The sequence below is a fragment of the Brachyhypopomus gauderio genome, chromosome 7 (assembly GCF_052324685.1).
Source record: "Brachyhypopomus gauderio isolate BG-103 chromosome 7, BGAUD_0.2, whole genome shotgun sequence".
NCBI classification, from domain to species: domain Eukaryota; kingdom Metazoa; phylum Chordata; class Actinopteri; order Gymnotiformes; family Hypopomidae; genus Brachyhypopomus; species Brachyhypopomus gauderio.
Window position 1 is genome coordinate 20,184,948 of NC_135217.1, and position 9,891 is coordinate 20,194,838.

At 41.9% G+C, this 9,891-nt stretch overlaps 1 protein-coding gene across 1 annotated transcript in view; it reads left to right on the top strand.

Moving 5' to 3' along the window:
• The window catches only part of LOC143519215 (myelin-associated glycoprotein-like), an 8,670-nt gene extending 361 nt beyond the window's left edge, over positions 1-8,309 (top strand). Inside the window, exons 2-8 of the mRNA XM_077012418.1 lie at positions 653-699; positions 4,700-5,038; positions 5,132-5,422; positions 6,189-6,458; positions 6,550-6,643; positions 6,809-6,932; positions 7,339-8,309. Coding sequence (XP_076868533.1) covers positions 669-699; positions 4,700-5,038; positions 5,132-5,422; positions 6,189-6,458; positions 6,550-6,643; positions 6,809-6,932 — 1,149 coding nt within the window. The 5' untranslated portion in view covers positions 653-668 and the 3' untranslated portion in view covers positions 7,339-8,309. The remainder of the gene's footprint in view (positions 1-652; positions 700-4,699; positions 5,039-5,131; positions 5,423-6,188; positions 6,459-6,549; positions 6,644-6,808; positions 6,933-7,338) is intronic.
• Positions 8,310-9,891: the final 1,582 nt, after the last annotated feature.

The following is a 9,891-nucleotide window of genomic DNA, read 5'->3' on the forward strand; positions in this document are numbered from 1 at the left end:
CAGTAGTATTTATCTATACTTCTAATTTTACGCTTTCTTTAGATTTGTTAAAATAGCAGAAAATAGACAACAAAATGGTAACAAAAAATGGTAACAAAAGTGAAATGTAAAAAATAAAGCAAACAGCAGTATGCTAAATGCCTTATTAATGTCTACAGACAAGACATTTACATTTTTTTAAAGTAGCTGTACCGCTTTTCATGTCATTAACACTAAAATATTTAGTAGTCAGTATTTGATGGTCTCAGTACCCTATTAGACAGAGTGAGATTCAGGAGGTTGCAAAAAGAAATAAATGTCTAAAATGAAAACAGAATAGTCAACTTTAAAGAAACAGAATGTGGTGATGGGAGAATGAAGAGATAAAATGTATAATAAGAACATAGTCTAAGTACCAACTTCATGCTTATTTGGCAGAGACAGATTAACTAGTCTTGACTGCTTAGTTCTAATTTAGTCATTGCTTTTGTACAACCTGGGATGGTGTCTGGTTTTGCATGTTTTAAAGTGTCCAATACAATAATACGGCCAAGCCTTATTATTACAAGAGATGTAAACCGAGTTGCACTGAGAATCAGCAGCCTCCTCTGAAGCCAGATATGCTACTTCAGCATCACTCATCGTTTTGTGTGTTTCTACATCTCCTTTCCAGGATTCAGTGTCCAGTAATGGATAGAGTGCTTAAACTCTTCCTAACAGGTAAGGAGCAACTGATCATGACTTGAGTGGAATGATTTTACTTGACATGTCTTAACTCCCCAAGTACAGGCTCAGTGACCACATAGAAACCGGTAGATCAAAACATACTTTCTACTCTACTGTAAAAACGTTCACACACATGATTTTTAATACATTTAAGTTTAAAAAATTTTAAACTTCCCATAGGAATGAATGGTGGAATGTTCAGAATTTCAAATTATAACTGCCAGTTAGAATGTGTGCTGTCATGAAAAATGATCAAAAATCTCCTGGATAAATTGCTATAAAATCCTTACCCCTTGACCTAGACGCTCCATTTAAATTTTAAATGGTAGTGAATCTTGTCCTTTCTGGCACTCCAAGATATCTGTGACAGGCAGGGTGAGCAACTAAAAAGGTATTGTTGGGGAAAAATAAATTCTCCTTCCGTTGACCCAGACGGGCCCCAACACCGCCCCGATGGACCGACAGGTTGTTGAGTGGACAATTCAAATAAAGTCTTGACACCAAAAGTTCTTTTGTATCCAACTTGTATTGTATAAAACCAAATGCAGATTAATCAGAGTATAGAGTATACGTGGTACAATGTATTCTAGTGCACTAGGGCTTAGTTGCCTTAAATCTACTAAAGCCAAGTAAGTCATATAGCAGAGTCTGAGCAAGAAGCCTCGAACTGGGCAAACTCTCTCCTTTTATACCAATTCTCTCTTCAGCTCTCTTCAGTTATTTTCCGAGTAGCACAGGTAAGTACAGAGGTCAACCCCCCCCCCCCCCCCCCCCCCCCCCCCCCGCACTTTCTCCCCTGTCCCGGTCTGTGCAACACCTCTGTCAACAGAAGTTTGTGTGCACCCATCTATCTCAGCTCTCACCCTTCCCCGACACCGACGTTCTGCGTCCCTCCATCTCTCTGCACCTTTATCTCTGGCGTGTGCCCAAAATAAACTTGCCCAGAGCCAGGTGCAGCGAGCTCACCACAAGTGTATCGAAAGGTCAAGTGCATTCGCAAACTAAGGTCTTCTTTTGTTGACACAGGCTGCTCGTGTTTTCAGAATATATGCTTGTCAGATCTTTCTTGGAACGTGGTGTACAATTTGATTGTTAACACTTTACATTATGCTTAGCAGTTAATCAACACAGTTATGCTCTTTTCAAAATCTTTTTCCAACAGTATTCAAATAAGTATTCAAATAAGGCTCCACTAATACTGAATTAAGGTTTATGTAGCAATCCTTTTCCAAGTGGACGTTTTTGCACTTTGTTGTACAAAGTACTCTGCTATAAATGTTTTTAGGAAATAAAAACTTTTAAAAACATTTTTACATCAATCTGCAGAATTCTGAGAACACCAAGAGACCTCCAGGCAGATTTTGGGGTAGAAATACCAGTGTTGGTGTGACGGGCGGTGGGAGCAACTGAAAAGGAAGCGATCACGCCAAGTCTCAGGGAAAGAGGATGGTTTAATTGAAAGTGCGCAAACCAAAAACCCGTGACATAGATCCAGATTAAGGAAATAATAACCAGCAGTCAAATGGTACAAAGACAAGACATATATAGACGAACAAACGACCCTCAGGTGAGACGGATCATGGGTCCCGCCCACCTGAGGGACGAACATCAGGTGACCAAAACAGGACAGCTGCCGCTGTACACGGGGGCGACCGGCAGGGGGCCCCCCACAACGTGACAATATCTAATCATTTCATCAATTAGTTTTAGAGTTATGAGCATTTGTTTGGCCCTAGGTGCAGAAAATTGCCCCATTTTCTCCCATATAAATTTCTCAAAATCAGAATGGGCTTTTTCACAGTTTGCCCCTGTAGTTAACTTGTCATAAATCAGACAGTATTGGGTCAAACAACACACAATTACAACAAAATAATCAGGAAGGGATTCTCTCCCATATAATCTCTTTGGTTAAGTGATAAGTTAAATATGTCCCGAACTATGACCGTCTGTTGGGGGGGTCACACACATACATACATCTCTCTCATACCCACTCCACATACACACATACATACATCTCTCTCATACCCACTCCACATACACACATACATACATCTCTCTCATACCCACTCCACATACACACATACATACTTCTCTCTCATACCCACTCCACATACACACATCCTGTGACGTGCACACAGACATCAGTTGGTGCTAAAGCCACCAACTCTGCCCTTTATCAACGAAAGTGCCCTTTTGAAACTTCGTTTTATTTATTTATTTATTTATTTTATTTTTTTTTACTATTATTATCATCATTTTACTGAGGTCGGTTTGAAATGATCTTTTGGAAACCTGAGCGATTAAAAACAATGCCCTGAAATGCGCCACCACCTCACACACACCCGACCTCTCTCTTCCTTTAACACCAGATGCGCTGCAGCAGCAGTTCAGTTCAGCGTGTGGAAGGAAGCGTCTTCAGCACAGCACGCACGGTCACAGATAAACTTCTTCTCCCCCACCAGCCAGGTCACATACACATCAAGTCAAATCGTACTGTTTTCCCTCTAAGCCCAACGTGAAATAATTTTGTTGTGCAGTAAAATGTCTCATACAGCACCAAACTACTAAGCATTTTAGCCGACTGGTTATCTGATAAACTAGTCGCTCTAGCCCAAATCAATGATAGATAACGTGAGGACGTCCACATACAAATAATTAAGGTAGAGTTTGCAAATCTATCTTTGTGTTAAGCTGAACGTCTTCTGTTGTATAGGTTTTGGTAGGCAACATAAATTAACACATTCATTTGTGAAAGAAGAAACAGGAAGTTCCCCATTACCTGTGAAAAATGCCCATCTGCATTCATGTAATGACAACACTCAGTAGCCTATAACTCCTTCTCCTACTTTACTGTAGGAGTCTTTTTACTGTCTTAATTGTAGGCCTATATTGATTGACTAATTGCAAAATATATGCAACAAGGCCTGCAGGCAGTGGAGGGTAAACAGAAGTTAACTGAAGGACATGACTGTATATAGTTAATATTGGATATGAATTTTATCAGTCGGCTGCGTGACTTTTTTCCATTGAAAACTCACGTTTAGAGAATGTTACAAATAAAAGTCAAATTTCATTCAACATGTGCTTGTAATTTTTTTATAATGAAGTGTTCCACGTGCACTAAAAAGTGCCCTTCACCCCCCCCCCCCCAGCACTTGCCCCCCAAAATGTCTGTGCACGCCACTGCACACATCAAATCAAGTCAAATCAAATCTCTTTATTGTCACATCACTTTGTACAAGTACATGGGTGAGTGAAAATCTTTGTGTGGTTCGGTTTGTGCAACTTTGTTATGTGACATTTACAACAGGAAGACATGTAAATAGAAGGAAAAAAAACATATACACCACACAGACACACACATACATATATCTGTCTCATACTGACTGTACACATACACACACAAACATTATTTGGCTTGCTCATTAGGGATCTGGACCCATACGATTGTAAAGCTGCTTTGTGACAACGTGTGTTGTGAAAAGCACTATGTAAATAAATTTGACTTTGACTTTGACATCTCTCTCATACCCACTCCACATACACACATACATACATCTCTCTCATACCCACTCCACATACACACATACATACATCTCTCTCATACCCACTCCACATACACACATATACACCACACACAGACACACACATACATATATCTCTCTCATACCGACTGTACACACACACACACACACACACACACACACATACACACACACACACATACCTGAACAGACCAAAACAAAACTAAACTAAAAAACACTTTTGTTTGATCTTGGAATAGTGCCAGTTCATTAGTGCATGCTGTTTTTACATCCACTTTGGAAGTAAAATGTAAGCTTTAGTCACTCTCTCTGAAACCAACCTCTATAATGGTGCAAAGACCATCCAGCACTAAATATCTGTTGTGATCTAGTGAAGGCCATGCAGCACTAAATATCTGTAGTGATCTAGTGCAGCTGAATAAACTCCACACTCTCTCATGTCTCTCCAGCTTCACTACTGAGCTGCTCATGTCACTGCTCGAAGGTGCAAGTGCCCAAATCTGTCACGGCCATCCAGGGAAACTGTGTGGTGGTGCCATGCAGGACCGGCCCTCATACACATGCGACCTGGTACAAGTATCAGCGCTCTGGCTACCCAACAGTGTATTCTACAAAGACTAAGGATATAATACATCAGTTTAGAGGAAGGACATCACTCCTGGGAAATGCTACTCAGGGAAATTGTAGCTTAAAGATTAACAATGTTCGTCAAGAGGATCATGGAATCAGTGTTTATGTATGGATCAATGCTGGAAAGATGTATGGAGATTACACAAAGATAAAAGTTTGTAAGTATACAAGAAGAAACAATGTCCAAAACTGAATTTGGTCCCAGAAAATCATATCGATCACTGATTTTATCATCTGTGCTTTTGATACAGTGCCACCCTCAGAGGCTGGCATTACTGTAGAAAGCACACAAGTGGAGGGAAGGCTGTTTTCTGCCAACTGCACCATCCGACACTCCTGCCCCGTGTCTCCACCTCAGCTGGAATGGTTGGGCCTGTCTTCTGTGTCTAACGAGGTCACCACTACACAGGACTCAGGCGGCTTGTGGGTATCTGTGGCACACGCTCGGTTCAGTGCCAGCCGTGGAGACCAGGGCAAGAGGCTCTCATGCAGGAGAATACCAGATGGAAACCCTGTGACTGCTGATCCTCTTCATATCTTATGTGAGTGAGACCACACCAATGCACTTTACTCACACTACACCAACAAACATTTTGAAAATGTAAATTACATTTCTGTTATGTGGCAGAGGAAATCATGAGATTAAATTTAATTAATTCAAAAACAAAACAAAACCTTAAAAATGCAAACTGAAAAATGTCTCAAGGCGAGACCAACAGCTACTCACAGTGGACGTACAAAGGTCAAACAGCAGTTCTGACAGGCAACATTAATACAATGATTATTTCGTTACATTATTAAGCACAATGGATTCAATAAAATCTGCAGATTTTATTTGGTACAACAGATGTTTTTCAGGTAGAAATTTACTAAGCCTGAATTGGTGTTCGGAACTGGAGTCTGACATCTTGGCCTCTGGGAATTATTGTTGTTCTATATGTACAGTGACTTATAATGGTGAGAAATTATTTGGCACATGAGTACAGGCCCTTTAAGTTGAGCTTAATGGAACAGTATATTCATACAGTCATACAGTGGCAGAGTTTGCAATCATGCTCCTAAGGACCCACAGTCAAATACAGCTGTATGCGCTATGAACAGATCTGAAAATGAATGCCCAGGGAACAAGGTAAAGGGTTTGCACATGGTGCTTTGTCCTTCTAGAGCCTTGAAGAGCGAGACTGTGACTGTTATAGTACGAGTGTTTTATACATTTATAGACTAGTTACCTGGCTGAGTGGCACAGCAGATTCGGCGATTCTGAGATTGTGTTGCTGATGACTTTCTGTCCGACTCCCTGTGTCTCAGTCCCTCCCACCATCCTGCCAGACTCCGCCTGCTGGGAGAGGGAGGGAGCTCTGCACTGCATGTGCTGGGTGGAGGCGGAGCCAAACGCCAGCATCTCCTGGACCGTTGATGGAAGAAATGCCGTCCATCCACACTTTAACGTGACGAACAACTCTACAGGAAGAATGACAGTGTCAGTGATGACAGGACCAACAGGCCACGCTGTAACTTGTGAGGCAGTGAACTACTTGGGCAATGACACGTACCAGATGTCTGGTACCACTGTACAAGGTACTGAATACTTCTCACTGGTCTGCAGGGGAGCAGGAGAAAGGTGTGGCTGCTTGATGTTCTGGTTATGTCTTTATTCTAATGTTTCCAGGGATTGCTGGATTGAACTATTTGATTCTGGCTGCCATAGTTTTCATCGTCCTTGGAATGGTCATGATAGCTGTTCACAAAAGACTAAAAAAGAGGTAATTTTGCAAGATTAATTTATCTGGTCACAATGACATTGAGATAGTGCTGAGCTAAATCTATTATACTCTTATACTCACTTAACACAAATTAAAATTAACACAGGTCCCTGGGAAGGAAGTTTTTTAAAGATGTTTCTAAGGAATGTGGTTTTGTTTATTTAGGAAGTTCACAGGGTCACATGAAACCCAGACCAAGGCCCAGCAGATAAACACCTATAATTTGGACAATGATGACAATATCTATGCAAATGCTGCATCAGGAGATGGTTTTTACAGGCACACCTAGGTGAGTTCACAGGTTTCAGAGGTAGCAACAGCACACTGCCCCCAAAAGGTAGTATAGTTCTCTACACTTAGTAATGTGGTGGTTTCTCAGGTCCAGTACTGTGGCATTAGCCATGTTCTGCACACCTTTGCCTTTTCCTATAGTAACACTTGACTCAAACTCACTTCTAAATTAATTATCTAATTATTAGGCCTGTCACGGGAGTAGAGTGACATTATAGACATTATAGTTTCTATAGTGATCACCAACACTACGGAGTCTTGTGAATGTTTCATAGCTATAGCTGTTAATTTTTTGGGTTATAGGTCACCAGAGCAATAAAATAGCATAAGATTGGAAAAAGGATAATGTGTGGAATTGATTATATACTGATGGTTTAGGTCATGGTGTGTTCTCTCTTTGTTAGGATGACATGTCCAATATCTACCTGAACGAATGAGACTCTGGTGAATTTGTGATGTCCTTCCTGTCTATTATTAAGCTTCAGTATCTACTTGCTACCTTGCTGATGGACTCCAGGACCTCTACATCTTACCAGGTGGGAACTAGATTCTGTGTTTTCTTGTCAGAAGACGAAACTTTAGCGATCGCTTCCTCCTGCTCCAGCGCCTCCTGGATCATTTTTTGCCTGGACCCCCACCTGGAGACTCTATTATCAGCTGTGGCCAAGGCTCTTCTCTCTTTCCAGCTAAATGAACCTGCTGACAACCTTCTTGCACAAAGCTACAGCACAATCGACACACAGATCTTTCACACTTCTTTGTGTTGGAGTAGAGAAACATTTGTAGAAAAGAAATGTCATCAGTTCATTAGTTAGTGCTGAGGCATACATAAACATACTTAGCCTAAAAATAACACACTTAGCCTACTTAAGTTCATTAAACACAAATTCTAATGCACAACATCTTTACAAAAATTTCAAATAATTTCAGTTCCAATAATTTCAAACAACTACTACTACTAATAATAATACTAACTACAGATACAATGCAATTTTTCATATTTTTATGAAAAATTTATTTCCATATTTTTCCCATAATATGCTTTCTGGTTTAATTTTTGACCACATGTGCTGAGAACTGCTATAGCAGCATACATGATCAATGGCAGAGCATTGTGTGTGTGTGTGTGTGTGTGTCAATTGATTGTTCTGCAAACAATTTCTGGTGAACCTGACAGTTTGGGGAATTTCTTAAATGATTGTAGTTATTGAGGTTGTTCCTTTTGTGATTATGAAGTAAAATGTATACAACACGAGTAGGTGTTTGTGGTATTTATTATACCTTTGGTCATACATATTACATGTGAAATCATTAGACAGTACATTTAACAGTGTTAGAGACCCATACTTAAGTAAAAGTACAAGTACTCTGTCAAAAAATTGACTTGAGTAGAAGTCAGTGTTATTTAAAAACTTTACTTAAGTAGAAGTACAGAAGTATTCAGCATTTTTGTACTTAAGTGTTGCAAGTAGTTTACTATAAAATGTATTAATCAAGTACTGAAAGTAAAAAGTATGAGTATTGTGTTTTGAATTAATTAAAGAAGTTTGATTATCAATTGTTTTTATATATCACTTACAAGTCAAAGACCACAAACACAAGTGTTCTGTATGTACAAACAAGTAGCAACTTAAGAAATTGGGCTTAACACTTTGTACACAAAAAGTACCAGTTTTGCAGGGCTCTGGCAGTGCTCCTCCTGTTCCTTCTTGCACAAAGGCAGAGGTAGTGGTCCTGCTGCTGGGTTGTTGCCCTCCTATGGCCTCCTCCACGTCTCCTGGTGTACTGGCCTGTCTCCTGGTAGCGCCTCCAGCCTCTGGACACTACGCTGACAGACACAGCAAACCTTCTTGCCACAGCTCGCATTGATGTGCCATCCTGGATGAGCTGCACTACCTGAGCCACTTGTGTGGGTTGTAGAGTCCGTCTCATGCTACCACGAGTGTGAAAGGACCACCAACATTCAAAAGTGACCAAAACATCAGCCAGAAAGCATAGGTACTGAGAAGTGGTCTGTGGTCCCCACCTGCAGAACCACTCTTTTATAGGGGGGGTCTTGCTAATTGCCTCTCATTTCTACCTGTTGTCTATTCCATTTGCGCAACAGCAGGTGAAATTGATTCACAATCCATGTTGCTTCCTAACTGAACAGGTTGGTTTCACAGAAGTGTGGTTGACTTGGAGTTATATTGTGTTGTTTAAGTGTTCCCTTAATTTTTTTAGCATGAGACGGACTCTACAACCCACACAAGTGGCTCAGGTAGTGCAGTGCTAGACCTCATGTGGCTGGAGTGTGTCAGCAGTTCCTGCAAGATGAAGGCATTGAAGCTATGGACTGGCCCGCCCGTTCCCCAGACCTGAATCCAATTGAGCACATCTGGGACATCATGTCTTGCTCCATCCACCAACGTCACGTTGCACCACAGACTGTCCAGGAGTTGGCGGATGCTTTAGTCCAGGTCTGGGAGGAGATCCCTCAGGAGACCATCCGCCACCTCAACAGGAGCATGCCCAGGCATTGTAGGGAGGTCATACAGGCACGTGGAGGCCACACACAATACTGAGCCTCATTTTGACTCTGGGCGTGTCGGACGGCGGTGCAGGAGTCCAGTGGGTTTACGCCGGCACACCTCATGCTCGGGCGAGAGCTCCGGACCCCGACACAGCTGGTGTTCGGGACGGCACCGGACGAACGACCTGAACACGACACGCCGAACTACATCGTCGAGCTTCAGCGGCGGATGGCAGTCGCACCAGCGGCAGCTGTAGGTCCCAGTCGCTCTGATCAGCCTCCACCGCCATCGCCAACTGCGTTGCCAGCGTCCGGTTGATACGCTCTACTAAGCTGTCACTCTGCGGATGAAGGGGAGTCGTGCGTGTCTTCTGGATGCCCAATAGCCAGCAGACTTCGTGCATGATGTCGGCCTCAAACTTCCGTGGTTGGTCGCTGTGCAGCT